We start from the raw sequence: 17,006 nt of genomic DNA on the forward strand, positions 1-17,006 counted from the left end.
TCCTTCGTATACCACAGAAATGTGTACTTCTGCTTCTGTGTATAGATAGAAGATATCTCACAGATATCTTCTACCTGTATAGATATAGACACAAGACATCTCTCTTTTGTTGTGGGCACCTTTGTTTTTGCCCAAGAAAACAATGTATTTGATAATACCTGCATGTTAGGTTACAAGACAGTAGTACAGAATCAAACTGCCTGGGGATCAGATAAACAGTAGCCACCAAAATGGTTCCAGGAAGCATTTGGGTGGATTTTTATATTGGTGTTGAAATACATTTGACAGTTAGAAAATTTACTTATCCAGAATTTGGCTTAACAAGTGATGCCACAAAAATACCTGGATGCTGCAAGATTATCACTTGTAAAGAAAACACTGTTGGAAACTGGCATCTGTCTTGCATTCTGAAAAATGTTCATTCTTTGACAACTTATTGCCATCTTTGCAAAGATCCAATAGATTATGTGTTATAATGTGGATCAGGACTTAAATGCCACCCAAACCCTCAATACGTTTTAACTCAAATTTTTGAAAAAAGTTATACACTAGAAGTACCAAAACGCTTCTGCCAAGCCAATATTTCAAAGGAATAAAAAAAAAAAAGATTTTGAGTCACACTTGTTTTTGAAATAAAATGACAGATATTCTAATGAAGCTGATACTTAATAGCCCTAACAGGGACAGGGCTAAAAACCAAAAAATGGCTTACCCCACTGCAGCTGCACCTCTCTGTGCCTCGGCTTGCCCAGCAGCCTGGGCGGGCGGCAGGGCCCCGGCGCGACGCTCAGCGTGCGGACAGGTAAACTCTCGGAGCACTGGGGCAGAACACAGCTCAGTTACACCCTGCCAGGAGCATAGCTCAGTCACCTCTGCCATGGCCACCACCTTCAAGATGAGCCACAGCTACAGAGCAGCACAAGAAATTGTCTTCTACACCCACCACTTCATGGAAATTTATACAAACAGTAAAGGAGAGGAGATGCTATCAAGCATGTTAGTGGAAATACAATTAATAGAGTTCCTTCATTAGCTTTCTCAGTATTGGGCTCTCTGTTTTAATTTTCCTCAGTTTGAAAATAACGTCAAGGCATAAAGTATTCAATCTTAAATGAGAAAAAAACGTATCAAAGCAGGAGGAATAAGTGTATAGGTACTGAATTTAAATCAAAGAGGGGAATTACAGGAATTGGGGTCTGAAAAAAGGAACCCAAAAACTTAAAGGATTCAGCCCTATGAAAGATAATTGTTTCAGCCCTATGAAAGATAATTGTTACAACAAACCACCTCTTCCTGCATCCTCCAGTCAATACAGGATCGAGCACATGACAGTCTGTGGCCTTTTTCAAGTAAATGGCCACATCAGATAAATCTGATGGTCTTTTCTAATGTAAATATAAATAACTACAGATTGGTTCTGAGGAAATCAAATCTCACTAAATTGCAGCTTGCTGAAAAGAAAATTATGTACACACAGAAATCTAAAATTCAGCAGCTTGCAGCATGAGATTAACTGCAATCAGTGTAGTTTTACTGTGCTACAGGGGTAACATTTCCCTTCTTTTGTCAGCAGAAGTATTTTACCAAAATTAGCAGATAAATCTCTGAAAAATATAACCCCAATAGCCCTTATTGTTAGATAATACCCACCTGACTGTGTCCACCAGTGCTGATACAGCACGCCCGGAGTTTATACAAAATGCCTGGTTTCAAGTGAGTACAGGTGTATTCTGTAGCTGAGCCACTATAGGCCACTTCCCACTGATTTGCTAAAAATAAGATATATCCAAGTTTAAAGAAGTGGAAAGCAACATATTTAGGAGTGTCCAAGGAAAATCTTAAACAAATTATGTATTTCAGGAAAATCAATAGTATTACTATGAATGTTATTTTCCACTTGAAGACATAACACATAGACATACATGCAAATACATTTACTTACAAATAAATGTATTATATATAATGTATAAATGTGCAAATAGATGCACACAAATATAAATAAAAATATTTCTAGATTTAGCCATATAACATAAAGTTCTGTCATTATTAGTAAAAAGAGGACACCTAAAACCCACTACAAACCTTCCCAAAATCCAACCTCAGCTCACCCAGGAATCCTGCAAAGTACATAACTCTGTTTCAATCACATTATTAGGGCATTAATGATAATAACAACAACCACCTAAAGAGTAAGGACTTCCATATAGTAGTCACAGTGTTTTGAAATTGAGACAACTTGTCTCAAGTTTACCTTCTGGACTTCCTTGAGAAATCTCCAGCAGATACTTTAGGATTTCTGAACCACCATTATCCTGTGGAGGATCTGGAAAAATCAGACAAGAAAAGGAGTGAAAGGTGACAAAACAATTACCAAACCTGTTCCTGATCCAGCTCCTTCTCCACAAACTCCTCCACAGGAACTACACCAGGTTATGGGCAGCAGAAGGGGGTGACACACATTTGTTTTCAGCATGAATCAGACTAAAAGTGCTAGATAATGATGATCCAAACAAAATGTACAGAAAAAGCACTGAAAGGAAAGCTGTGTAGAGGTTTGCCCCATTAATAAGGGAAGCAGCTGGAATGAAGCTGCATTGGGACATGAAATGGAGAGTGAAAACCCTGAAGATGTACTTGAGTGTGAATTAATCAAAACCAAAATATTTTTGCTTCTGAACACACAAGAGCCCCTACACACCTTTTAGAATATTAAAAAAAATAAGCTGTCAAGTTCTCATTCAAACACATTCAACTTTGGGTTGAGAAGGAGCACGAAAACTCTGAGTTCTAACACATATTTAGGCGATTTTATTTGAAATTCTTCTGACTCCAAAAAGCTCTGCTACATCAGTCTGAGCTGGCTTACCCCACTTCACACTAAAGCCATGAGATGTTATTGGCCCCTTGACCACGGGTCTGGTGGGAGGTCCTGGCCTGTCTGGGCTGGTTGTGCAGACCAACACTTCGCTGGGAGAACTCTTCCCTTCCACGTTGGAAGCAAACAGCTGAAACAAAACCACAACGAGTTTACCCTTGTTCACTGCAACTGCTCTCCTGGCAGTTCTGCATCAGACTTCTTTCAGTAATTGCACAAATGTCACATCCCAAAGTGTGTGGGATTGTAGTAGCAGATATTAGATTGTCATGATGTTTCTTTACAAACCGCAGTGATTTCTTCCCCTCCCTCCACCACCAATAGATCATGACATGTTTAAGATAAAAGCAGTGGTGGTTTTCCCTTTAAAGAAAAAGAAAAATCACTTTTTTAAAAATAACTGTGTCAACTCAAAGTATTTTTCTCATAAAAGAAAAATAAGAGAACCATAACAATAACGTTGGTATTTTTGTTTTGGAGGTCTAACTGCTACTTACAACAAAGTAATTCAGAGCATCAGTAATCACATAATTAAAAGTCAGATCAAAGTTGTGCCTGTAGTCAGTGACACCAGGCTACAGATTTCTTCTGATATCAGTGCAGTTTTGTAAAATCCATGTTTAATTTGAAAGCAGGGCTGCAAAGAAGCACTAATGGTTCTCTCCTCTCACCGGCCACAGCAGCCTTTACAACACTAAGCTAAAAGGCATCATCTCAGAGTGACAGCACAAGAACTTCCCAATCCTTTGGGTAGTTCAGGCAACTTCACAAGGTTTTCTGTCCCAGAGAGAAGGAAAAGAGCATTCCTGTGAGGGTGGTGAGGCCCTGGCACAGGCTGCTTAGAGATGCTGTGAATGCCCCACGGACAGAAGTGTTCAAGGCCAGGTTGGGGCACCCTGGTCTAGCGGGAGGTGGATCTGTCCACAGCAGGAGGGCTGGAATCAGGTGATTTTCCAACCCAAACCATTCTATGACTCTGTGATTTTTTTCTTTTTGTTGCTCCTAAATATACTAAAACCCAGAGAAGCCAGGTGTTGGCCTCACACACAGCTTCTGGCCATCTCCAGAGGGACACCACACATGGGTGGCACCTCTTGTGGAGCCACTGCAGTGGACAGCCAGGGATGGATGGACAGCAGCACCACAGCAGATCCTGGATAACCTCACTGCCCTCTCCTCAACAGCAGCACCCAGCACTGTGCTGTGATCACAGACCTCAGCACAGAGGGGAAAATGCTGAACTTGGTGTTTGCAGGAAGACCCCAGAACATCCCTCAGGGGCTCTGAGCATCCACAGAGGAGAAGACACCAACACCTGCTAAAAACCAGCTCCAGAACCAGCCACGTTGACACATGAGACAGAAAAGCTTCACCCTGTGGCTGCCAGGGGAACACAGGCCCCTGTGCTGGCTGGGCAGCTGACAGTGTTTGCTGCATTCTGTGGAAGTGAGATTTGTCACCAGGGCAATGCAGCCAACTGTGACCACCTCACACTCTGAGCTACACACTTTTACAACATCCTCCTACATGGTACTGAGAACTGTGATTGTTCCCCAAAGTCTGAGCAACAGTATCTCCTGTGTGATAAAGGCAGAAATACAACTAACAGTTTAATATATTAGGTCACAGTATAAAGCAAATTTGTATTTGATGACTCAGTTTCGGAGGGAGCACTAAAGGATCCCTGTAGAGCCTGGAAAAAGCTCAAAACAGAAAACACTACACAATGACAAGAAGAAAAAGACTTTACCCTGAATTTATACTGTGTGCTTCTTCTGAGATTCTTCACAGTACAGGCTTGCTCCTCTCCAGTGTACTTTGGGTGAAACACGCTATCCTAAAAAAATACAAAGCCAAACAAATTCCTGTAACTGAGGAGTCTGAGAAAGTGTTCCCTGTGTCAGTCTGTACCTACAACACATTACAGCAAAGGGGCTTTATAGCCAAGTGCTTTAAAAAAAACCCAACAAGAAAAAACAAACATATAATATATTTAACAATATTAATTACTATTACTACTTTTAAACTGCAAGGCCACAATATTTTTTTTTTTTTAGAAGAGACACGTTGCAGCTGCCCTGAATAATGTAATTTTGCTGCAAAATAAGCACAAAACCAATTGTGGCAGTTGAACCTGCTACAGAACTGGAAGTGACAGATGACAGAACACAAGCCCATCAAGGAGCAGCCAGGAGGACATGGCAGACTGACCTAGCCAGGGACAAGCTGCCCTGTACCTCACAGAATACTGTGTGGCTTTGTAAGTAATCATAGATGACAGCAGAGATTTTTAGCTAAGGATTCCTAATTCTGCTGTGCAGCAGAGCAAAGCACAGAGCTCCACCCTGCCAAGTACCCAGTACTCCTGGAAGGCCCTCCAAAGGAGCAGTCCATGCTGCTCCTCAGGGATCTCCAATTAATAAATCAAAACTCAGTTTAAGTCATGCACTTCATGGCAACACAGCACTTACATTATCTTCTTCCTGAATTTCCAGGGTGTAGGAAATCACTTCCTCTGGTGTGCATCCCTCTACTTTATTCCACTGCAGTGAGATCCACGTCACACCAGCTCGAATGAGCCGCGGTGCAGAAGGGGTCTGAGGAATATTGCCTGCAGTGTAGCAAACCACCTCCTGGCTGTACCCACTGCTCAGAGACAGAGCAGAGAGAGAAATATGAAATACAAACAAACCTCCAAATCCCCCCCCAAGACAAAGAAACAAGCAAAAGAACCAAAACAACAAAAAAAAAAATCCAAAAAATAACCCAAATAAACCCACCCTACCACCACAAAAACACAAAGCTCAAGAAGCCTAAACCTCAATGTACTTAGAGAAATATTTCACATTTTCAAAAAAATTTGGATGAAGTTCAAACTGCTCAGGTGGAAAAGATGAACACCCAGTTAGGAAATGCCAGAACTAAGAATAGAAAAAAGAAATGCAGGATAATGTGTCCTCACAGTCATTTTTACAGATCTCACCACAATAACACTGAAAAAAAATATATGAATGCCTAAAATTATTAACTTGGTATTAACTGTGGAGGAAAATCTCATTTAACAAAGGGGAACTAAAGTATAGGAAACAAAGCTTTAAGTGTTCAGCTTTTGGATGTTGAACCTGAGATGTGCAGAATGCTAATTCTATAAACTCTGATCAAGCTCTCAAAGGAAGGTGACATTCTTGCAATTTTCAAAATCTGTTTGCAAAGTACAAAACTTATCTTGTACCTTAAAGTCACACCATGAACTTAACACACAAAAAAAGCCAAATCTCCTTATTCTGAATCTTCTTTCTCAAAAATAACCTATTTGTTGAAATACACTTATATTTTAAAAAGCACCTATAACTAAAACCCAAACAAGACAAAAATCATCATACGTGCTTGTAAGTCCACAAGCATTACAACAAACCAAAACCATCTCATGACATGAAGTGTTAGATGACATTATCATGCCTTAATTTTGAGTGCTGTCTATAAAAATAAGGCATGTGTTGCTGGTGCTTATCTCACAGATTAGCACAGAGCAGCTGACCATAAATAGTTTTTAGCTCACTCCTTCCTCAATAGCCTGAGGGGAGAGAAAAGAGGGAGAAAGAGAACAAAAAAAAAAAAAAAAAAGGGGGGGGGTGGGGGGGAGGAGTGTTGAAACATGCACTAAGATATTTTAAAAAGCTGGAATCTGGCAAAGAAAAGAGATGCCAGAACTGGGAACCCTGCACAAACCCAATTCCCTCCCAGTTACACTCAGCTGGTCCAGCTCAGCCCCCCTCTCCTTCCACACTGAGTATTATTTCAATGGGGAGGGAATTAATCTTGCAAGAAGTTGGGAAAAGGGACTCTGTGCACACATGAGTGGTCTCAGTCCATGTCAGGAACATGAATAAAGAAGCTTTGTAAAGCTATAAATTACTGAGAGGCTTGTGTTTGAGAAGAGAGAACAATGCAGGAGTCTCCCTCCACAAAACACATTGTTATATACCACTGGTGTTTCTTTTGTGTCCTTGTAATAATGATTAGATCCTGTTTAGCTAAGGAGGACAATAAAGGAGTGCACAAGGGCACTGGATGTTTGGCTTCTTCACAGCTAAACCTTTCCTGGCCTGCCCTGCTTGCCTGAGCCCAGGAGCACACGCTGCCCCTGCAGCACAATGTCTCTCTGGGCACACTCTGCCCCTCAGCTGCAGAACATTTCATCCCAGGGCTCCCCAGCAGCTCCCTGAGGATGGAACTAAGTCTGATTTCTCACCCATCTTCATGGGAGTGCGTCAGTGTGTGTGCAAGGAAAAGCAGAAGCTAAACCCCATCCTTCAGTGCCTTGGATGTGCCTGTCCTCACTCAGTCCTGCCTGTCTCTCCCTTCTTTCCTATCCCATCAGCCAGCCCTGCCAGTCCTGAAGAAGGAAGGGACTGTACTGCTGAAAAGAGACAGAAGGGCCTTGCTTTAAACCAAAAAAATAAATATATCATGATTCCTTTCAAAATCTGTAACTCAACTTCCCCTTGCTTGTTTTTCTTGGTTCACAGAGGTCCCTAGTGGGAATTTTACATAACAGATGTATTCTTTTTGTATTAGGAACAGACCACAAAACAGCATTTAACACCTCTAAAGGAGCCTATCTGCTCAGGCTGATCTCATCAGCTGAAGGTACACAGCAATTCCCTGGGAAGTGAAGGGTATCACCAAGGAAAGCGTGACTTACCTTGAAGCATTTACAACAGAACAAATGTCAAATATTTAACTCCAAACCATGAAGAGAAAAGAAAAAAGCTGCTCAGAAATTCCTCTTTATGCTGGCATTGATGGGTGAACTTTTCAACCAGCACTTTTTCTCAGGAAAGCTCTCCATTTCTCTGAGGAGCTCACCTAGTACCGATGTCGTTCTGGGCCGCCAGGCGGAAGGTGTAGCCCAGAGCTGGGCACAGCTTGGTCAGCTTGCAATGCTTCTGGCTCCCAAAGTAACATTCTCTGAAACCACTGTTCCTCTTTCCCTGGAAAGAGAGAAATCTGTAATTGGATCCCTATGAAACAAAACCACGCCGGGCTGGTTTCAGAAGAGCTGGTGAGTGCTATCAGAAGGAGATGTTTTCATAAAGGAAGCTGTGCGAGCACTGACAGCACTGCTGTGCTCTGAAAATCACACAGCTCAGCAGAGTCTGCCTGCTGTCACAGCCCTTCTCCTCTCACCCTCTGCGAGTTGTGAGACGTGTCTACAGCTCCAGCTTGAAACACAATTTATCCCACTCACAAACAAAAAAGTGGGAAGATTATGAATGAAATGAATCCCTGCATCTCCTCGGTCAGCGGAGCAGGAGAAAGGTGCAGCCAACACTTCTCTGCAAGCACTGTCCTCCACCGTGATCCCTCGCTGGGATTGTCTCAGCAATTCCCTATCCCACAAGAGGGCTCTCGCTCCCCACGCTCCAGCACAGCCAGATCCAGCAGGACAAGCTGCCTGGCACCTTCTCCTGCTCTCCGGGCCAAAATGTCCTCATCCCAGAGCAATATCCAGCCTGCCAGGCTCTGCACCCACCCACTGCCCCGAGCACATGGCGTGTGATGAGTGCAATGGCTTTTTGGGGAAGTCTGGAACTTTGTTAAGGAGTTGTTTGCCAGAGGGATGGTTTTTGGGAGCTTCACATCACCGTGACCCGGGGCAATGATCCATCCTGGGGAAGACAGCACAAGGCAGCAGCCCAGAGGGAATGGAGACACTTCTCCAGCTCCCAAACACTCCCTCAGGTACTGCTTTGTACCTCAGCACCACCGAGCACAAGGACACTCAGAAGTTCTCTCCCTGACCCCACCACATTAAAAACAAAACCAAACCCTTAGCAATGCAGCCCAGCTTGGTACACCCTGGGGCAGGAATAAAGCCCAGCTTGGTACACCCTGGCCCAGGAATAAAGCCCAGCTTGGTACACCCTGGGGCAGGAACAAAGCCCAGCTGCATGCAGGACAGAGACCCTAAAGTAGCAGGGAATATCTGGACTCATTGTAGGCCACATATGGAAAATGAGCAGTTTGAAATCTTACAGGAGAAAGGGCATGGACTGCTCAGCTCCTCATAAATAATATCTACCAGTACTGGAATAGCTGAAAGGAGTTTTAATTTCAGTACAGTTAATTTCAATACAGAATTATTGGACATTATGTCATTATTTATTATTATTTATATATAAAATATTTAAAAATATATGTTATTTATGAAAATAATTTAAAATTATGATTACATTATGACATACCCAAAAGCCCACCAGAATGGAAGCCTGACAAAGCACACCCATGGGCTCCAGCATGTGCAGAAGACAGGGTCATGCCCAACTCTGCAACTTCTTCTGACTGAAAAGTTCTGCTGAGCCATTTACTAGTTTTGGCACGTGTCTGTACCATTTTTAGTTTTTACTGTACTATTTACTGTACTATTTACATGGGAATCCCCCCGAGGCCATCAGCCCCACCTGCTGTGCCTCCTTGGGCTCACTGTGCCCTCCCACACACTGCTCCTCCTCCATGCTCAGAATATCACCACTAAAGAGCTCAAAAATGCCTGAGTGGGACAAGCATTTTTCACTGGCCCATTCCCCAGCCCCTGCCAATTTCTACTTCTTCTCCCTCGGACTGTGACACGGAAGGAAGAAGTCCCTGAAACGTTTGTAGTGAATCTCCAGGATGTGTTCATCAGGCTAGAAACAGCCACAGAGATCTCCAGCAGAGCACAGCACTGTGGAGGCACTGGAGGGACATTTAGCACGCTGGCAAACAGCCAGAACTCTTATTTATACAGAGGGAGCCTACACTTGTTCTAGAACTCCTTTACACACAACCTCCTCCAGCCTCACCCACCTGCTCCTGCATTACTGCACAGCTCAGGTAAATTTAGGAGGGGAATTGAAAAAAAACCACGAAACCCAAAGCAAAAACATTTTGTAAATGAGGAAAATATTTTCAGATCTAAAGTCCCTAGCCATAGTGTGCTGTGATAGAATTCCTAGTTACAGAGTTCTATGTTAGAATTTCTTTAGGACAAAAATAACAGGTGAGCATACTTTTCAGCTCAGCAGTAATATATTTAAAATGCAGACTATACAAACCTAATTAGAATTCTTATGTTTCAGTGAAATATCCATTCATCAGTTCAGCACTACTAAAAATAGATTTTTTTCCCCTATGCAAACTCTCTTTTACAGGTTGAGTTGCCTTAAATTAATTTTTCCTCAACCCTTTAATGACTTCACTGCTTATAAATAATTGAAAACATTTAATTTAGTTTGGATTTCTGTTTAAGAATGCCTTTTTAAATGCTTTTTTTCCAAGAGAACAAAGTGGCCAATTGCTAAGCATATGGTCAATAAAACAATGCTGGAAAAACAAGGGAAATCATGGAAAATCTCACCTATAGCACAATGCCTGAACTGAGAACAATGGGCCAAGGAAACTCTCATTTGTCTGCCTGGCTGGTTAAAATTTTGCCAAGACTGCCAAACATTTAAGGTATCCTTAACTTTATAACAGTACAAACCCTGATATTGTATATATTTCTTGTCCAGAACTGGTATTGTACATTCCCCAGACTCACTCAGAGACCAACTGGTATTTAGATTACTCAGACTGGCTGGTATTTTGGATTCTATTGGCACTAATTGGAGAGGCTGGCCGATATTTCTAATTATCCTGGCATTAATAGCCTGGAAATAGCCTCTCTGCTCCTTCTCTCCCAAGATTTATGAAAGCACTAATGCTGGCATAATTATAGACAGGAACAACTGGCAGGCTGGTACTGGCTGCCACCCAAGAGTCTTACAGCTTTCCCAGAATCCTTCTCCTAGTCTTTGTACACTCGGCATCCAAGTTTTTAATCCTTCAAATAATGTTTCATAAGTTGCTTAAAATACACTGTATCATTTCTGCAAGGACTGGTAACCCCCACATTTCAGAGGGAGAGCGCTGTCCCACTTCCCCAGCCTGGAGGAGTCTTCTCCTGCCTCCTCCAGCCTGGGTTTCCTTTTCTTCTCCAGGACAGCCCACCCTGCGATGGACCATCAGCACCCTGTCTGAGGAAACAAGGACAATTCAGCTCCACAAATCCGTCCTGCATTGCACAATGCTCCAGCACAGCTTTAAACACCATTCAGAGCTCTGCCTGCTCTTTCAGCAATATTTCAAGCTGCACACTCACTCAACACAGGGTGCTTGATTTTGTTTGGGGAGTGTATTTAGTGAAGAAGGGATTTGAAATGGGTTTTGTTGACTGAGGTCCCTGCAGCAGACCCAGTAAATAAACACAAGAGGAGGAAGGGGCTGCTGCAGGTACAGCAGGGCAGGAATGGAGCACAGTCCTGCACACGACTGAAGCAAAGCTCAGCAGCACACCTGGGAGCAGGATGCAGGACTGACATCTGCTGTGGCCACACCAGCACTGGCTTCTGTGTTTGGGTCGTGCTGGCAATAAAAAGGAACAGACTGAAATTCAATCTGACACAGAGCTGCGGAGCAAACTGTCAACAATTAGTGCAACACACCCTCAGATCCCTGCAAAGCATTTACTGTGCCAGTTATGCAAGTAACTGAGTTTTCTCTATACACAAACACTCAGAAGCCAGAAAAGGACCTATAAAGCACCCCTGAATTATGCACAAACCCCAATTCTATGCAAGGCTCTCCTGTTGCATGTCTCACAAGAGTGGCACAGCCACAGAACAAACTCAGGGGGCAGGTAAGTGAACAAACACAACCAAGGAGCTCCCTGTATCCAGCTCTCGTGGATCACCATTGAGGTGCCTGGCTCAGATTATCAGCTGGTATAAACAAGCACATCTCTGCTACTTTGAGGAACTTAAAAACTTTGTGGCAGAACAAAATTATCCCCATTTATCTCTATGTAAACTTCATTATTAGCTGTCCATCATCAAATTATTAAATAGCATGGTATTGTATCAGTCTCTCTCTGGAGTAAATTAAAATGAGCTGCTTACTGGGAAAGAATTAAAGCTGCTTTGAGCTCTACACAGAACAGGGACACACACTGTGTGAGAGGGATGTCCTTGTCTCTGGCTCAGGAACATTCCTGCCCTTTCCCATCGAGAATGAATAGGATACTCTGGCTATCCATATACACAAGAGAAACATTTATTTACTACCACTTAATCACACAACAAGCATTTCACATCTAATTAGCAACAAAGGCCTGGTTCTTAGAGCAGTGCCAGCAGCATTTTCCAGTGCAGTTACAGTTTAGTGATTTTGATGAATGCTGGCATCAGGGAAAGCATCACCTCCTTTACAGTCATGTTTTCTGTTTGGTATATTTTTAATGCTATTTTTTCCCTGATTAGCTTTTTGCTTACCCTGAATAATCAATCCTGGCACCAAGTCATCAATTCAGTTCAGGTTTTTAAGTTTGAAGTTCACAGCAAAAGAGCCAGAAGGTGAAGTTTTCTTTAATCACTAATTTTAAGTGATTTTAATGCCAGACAACTAACGCACCTGTGGTGCAAGCATGTTCCACTCCCAATGAAATCCAGAATACCTGAGACAGGGGCTGATCCTTACTTCTTTAGAGTCAGTGGAAATTTTCCTAGGGTACATCCAGTGTATCTGAGTGATAATATGCTGAACTGATCTTTTACTCTCCTACTAAAGAATTGTGTCCTTCATAGTTCTTCAGGCATTTTAAGAGATAACAGTTTATTAGCAAGGTATAACAGCTCTAATTCAAAGACTTGGATCAGGAAAGAGAAAGCATTTGTGGTTTTTAACTAAGCATGTAGCACCAGTTACATTACAAACCATTTAATCCAAACTGGGATAGAAAAATGTAGGATAACTGGAATGGCTTTATGTACTAACAACCTTTCAGAGTCTGCAGGTCAGGAAAAATCCCAAACCTGAGAACTAAACTGAAGCAGCAGCTGGGTAGGATGGCACAGTAACATATTAAGCAGTATAATTTTCTAAAATTTCCCACCTCACCTAATGCTTTACAGCCACAATTAATTTTATGCACACACAAGTGACCCTACCTACACTCCTGGAGACACTTTGGGTGCTACAAACTGCACCTCCACCCCATAAAAACAGGAGGAACCAGGTGAGATACTGCTGAGCACCTGACACACTCTGAGATCTGGGCTGTCCTGCAGACAGACAGGCAGACAGACAGACATCTGTGACCCCCCCAGCTGGGAGCACAAAGGGGCTGCAGGAGCCCCTCCCTTGGAGGGGTAACTCTGCTTGACCTGGGGGACTGGGACACAACTGGAGGTGTTTGCCTGGATGCCTCCACCCCTCTGCACACCTCCCACGCCTGATGCCAGCTTTGTTTCCAGCCTTTGCACAAGAGCCTTCCAGGACCTGTGGGCCATGAGTGTGGCGAGGGCTTTCCACACCATTCTTTCCTAGGAAGGGACTCAACTTCCTAGGCAGGCTGCCACTTGAGGGTGTTTTTCCACCTTTATCATCTGACAGATTTCTTGCTCTCTGCTCTTGCAAAGCCCTCTCTGCTTTGCAGCCACGATTTAATTTCCTTCTGATCGCTGATTTTCCCGTGTTTGTACTTTACCCTGTGCCTCACAGCTAATGAATGCTGCTCTAGCTGAGACCTGGCAGTGTGTTCACTGCTGCCTGGCAAGCCCTCTCCCGTGCCTTGATGTATGTATTCCTTGATTTCACAGGACACAGGGTGGCCTTGTGGAGAAGGCAGTGCTTTTGCTAATGTGGAGTTTACAGAACCAAGCTCGGGGCTGCAGGGCACTGCAAGTGAATTCTCTTCTGTACCTGGGTGCCAGAATTCCAGGAGCTGAGTGCACTCCACCTCAGAGGCACAGCCTGCCATGGCACATGGAAAAGTGACTGCAGCATCCTGCCAGCCCACCACTGCATGTGATGGGGCTGCTGCAAACCCAGGCACAGCCAGCCTGCATCTTCAGACTTTTCCTTTCACAAGCTTTAATAGCAGGCTTTAATTTCATCGGCTTAAAGTTGCATTTCTGTCTCTTATCAGAGAGATAAGAGACAGAAATCTCTTATCTCTTATTTTCTGAAAAATTTTTAGAGAAGCTACACCTGTGGCATTAACTGTCTCAGAACCTGCCAACTACATTCCAGCCAGGAGTCCTGTCAAACCGTTGGAGATGCACCAAATTAATTTGTGCAGGGCCATTATTCCTTCATCTGTGCTGGCTAGCTACCCATTATATCTCAGATTTCAGGGCTGTTACTGAGAAAACAAGGTAATTAAAACAGGTAGACTAAGGGAATCTGGATGCCTTAATTTTTTCCCATTGGTAGCTGAACTACCCTAAACCAAACTGCTTTTGCTCTGTGAAAAATGGGTGTCATAACTATTTTTTCTGAAGACAAAATTCTTATTAAAGAATTTGAAGGACAGAATGATTTTAGAATTGCCCTACATATATCCAAAGTATGCCTATACTCCATGTAGTCAAAATTAACATTACAGTATTTACACTGTATAATTATCTGCTGATTGTCCTTCTGACAGGACTTTCTGTTGCTTCTCTTTCCTTTGCAGGCTGGAATCATCTTTGTTTCCACTGCTCTGTGCTGCTCAGTTCCTTCAGCTCCAAGTTACTGGAAGCTTTGGAAGAAATCACAAGTGCACAATCCAGGTGTCACAGGTCTAACAGGACCATCCTGGCCCAAGCTTTTGGAGAAATTGCTCTCTACCTCCTTTTTCCCTTGTTTAGTGACAGCCTTTGGTTTCCACTATGTGCAGAGGGACAGCAAGTCATTCTGAAGCTATTGCTCAACTTTAGCTCAGGTTCTGAGGGTTTCTCACCATGGAGACCCCACTAGCTGTGACAGTGCACACAACAATGTTTGCACAGTGAGTGGTTCCAAACACCCAACATGTAGCAGAACAAGCAGGGAATGTGTAACTGTAACTAATGCCATGGTGGAAAACTATTCATAACAGAATACTCCCTTTAGAATATTTTTAGACTACAAAAGACCTCAAGAGTTGTTTCTCAGACTTTACAACCAAACACCCCTTCACACCCTTCATTTCCCAGCTCATGACTTTTATTTACATGTTGTCCAAGCCCTTTCTGTCACCCAGTATTATTCTTTTCTTTCAGAGATCAAACTCCCTGACTCATGCTTTCTGCAGAAATATGACTTGCAGAAAGGAGAGGGGGCAGAAATTAGGGGACAGAGGGAGGACTCACAAGAACACACCCCCAACAAATCCTGCACATCATCTGTCAGGGCACTCTCCCAACAGCCCAGGGCTAACAGAAGATATTTAGGAGAAAACTTATTTCCTTTTGTGTCTGGAAGGGGGCTAATTGCCAGTACACAGAGGACACTTATTTTGACCCTGAGTACATTCTCTGTAGACAGGTCTGCAAGATCATGGCTCTTCTCCTCTAAGGCAGGAACAAGTGTTTATTCTGCACTCAGCAGCAGAAGAAAGAGATCATGAACAGAACCGTAAGATACACCACAAGCAATTAAATAGTAAATAATGCTAATTAACAAATAAAGTACACCAAATGAGTGATAAAATATTTCAAGGGCACAGAAACAGAACACTGTCTCTATATAAAATACACTGAATGGAAACTTTTCTCCCCACTGCCTCTTTCACCTTTCCAACTCTTTACCTAATGCCATCAGGATTTCATTTTCCCATTTCTACTTTTTCCTGTATTTAATTACTTTTCTTTACTCAGCAAATCCTTGTAAAGTCTGAGTGCCATTTATTTGTGTATTTATTTCAACCAGTTACTACTTACCTCATCCCACTCCAGAAGGTAGCTGGTGATTTTTGAACCATTATCAATGGGTGCCTACGAACAAAAATAAACAAAAGGTGATTTGGGGAGTAAGAGAAAACGGCTTCACCTCCCCCAGGCAAATGAGTACAGCTTCAAGTGAAACCAAAGCTTTGCACATGGCTTGGCAACCTCTTAACGAATGCCGGGAAGAAGCTGGACATAATGAAACACATACATTTTAAAAGTCAAGTCTGTGCACAGGAAGGGATTTGTCAGAGCAGAGCAAGTTCAAGTCCCTTACTGCAAAATGACTGTCTCAGCTTTCAATTATTTCCAACATTTATGCTCGCTGTCAGTACTTTTCCCCTGCTTTGCCTGAACCAAGCGTTACCGACCTTCCACTGTAAGGTTAAGGAGCTTTTGGTCCTGTGCGAGGCTTTGGGTGGGAAGGGACTCTCTGGTGCTGAGCTGTGAGTGGTGAAGCTTACTGGCTCTGAGCAGGATCCTTTGACTGAGTTGTACGTTGCATATACCCTGGAACAGAATTGAAATGGGTTACAAACGTGCTGACAGTTAGAGTGGCACTGCCTTGGCCACAGTGTGTGACCACCAAAGCACCCCTGACACCATCCACTAATGACAGACTTATCACAGCCCAATGGCTATCCTAGCTTCACTTCACTTATACAAGAATGCAAAAAAAATTACAGCAGAAGAGGAACAGTGTTTTGTGCAAATGTTCCCATGGACCACTGAGTTATCTTCATTATCTTTTCTTTCCACCAAAATTTCCTTGCCTATTGCCAGGCTTCCACACACCGTGGTAAAATCCTCCTTGAAATACAACAGGAAAAAAGGTATCAACTTTAATGCCTGGTTTACACTTGATGCACATGTACCATGTTGAGTGCAGGTATCTGCTGGTCTCCTTCCATGGGTACATAACTCAGGTACTTCTCCTACATAACTCAGGCATCAACATTTAGTGGACATCCATGGACTAGAACTAACACAGGCCAGCAACACTGCTGTGATAAACTAAAAATCTTCAAAGCAAATTCGATTTCAGGCAAATCCTCTATATGTCAGCATAGAACATGCAAGAACAAGTAATATGAGAAAGCAAATGGGATGTAGTTGAGCACTTCCTCACGAGGTGCTCTTCTCTGAAAAAGTAATGACGTTATTTTTCCCCTCCACATTTTCCATGCAGCAAAAGAAAGTGCAAATTGGGAGTCTTCTACTCAAAGCAAAGTTCAGGCCATGACCAGACAATGACCTCTGAGCTGGCTGTAGCTATTGTGTGCTTGAATGCAGAGCTAAAGAAAGGGCAATTTCTAAATTTGTTTTCAGTAGATAAGAGTAATTTATGCACAATGACCACC

At 42.9% G+C, this 17,006-nt stretch overlaps 1 protein-coding gene across 7 annotated transcripts in view; it reads right to left on the bottom strand.

Annotated features, from left to right (window-relative positions):
• FNDC3B (fibronectin type III domain containing 3B) overlaps nt 1-17,006 on the bottom strand; it is a 184,649-nt gene that overhangs the window by 37,890 nt on the left and 129,753 nt on the right. For all 7 annotated transcript variants that reach the window (XM_059855764.1, XM_059855765.1, XM_059855769.1 and 4 more), the window contains exons 10-18: nt 16,017-16,155; nt 15,640-15,693; nt 7,745-7,869; nt 5,347-5,521; nt 4,626-4,712; nt 2,867-3,005; nt 2,252-2,323; nt 1,651-1,769; nt 713-818 (exon numbers count right to left, since the gene is read on the bottom strand). In XM_059855764.1, coding sequence (XP_059711747.1) covers nt 713-818; nt 1,651-1,769; nt 2,252-2,323; nt 2,867-3,005; nt 4,626-4,712; nt 5,347-5,521; nt 7,745-7,869; nt 15,640-15,693; nt 16,017-16,155 — 1,016 coding nt within the window. The remainder of the gene's footprint in view (nt 1-712; nt 819-1,650; nt 1,770-2,251; nt 2,324-2,866; nt 3,006-4,625; nt 4,713-5,346; nt 5,522-7,744; nt 7,870-15,639; nt 15,694-16,016; nt 16,156-17,006) is intronic.

Source organism: Haemorhous mexicanus, chromosome 10 (assembly GCF_027477595.1).
Source record: "Haemorhous mexicanus isolate bHaeMex1 chromosome 10, bHaeMex1.pri, whole genome shotgun sequence".
NCBI classification, from domain to species: domain Eukaryota; kingdom Metazoa; phylum Chordata; class Aves; order Passeriformes; family Fringillidae; genus Haemorhous; species Haemorhous mexicanus.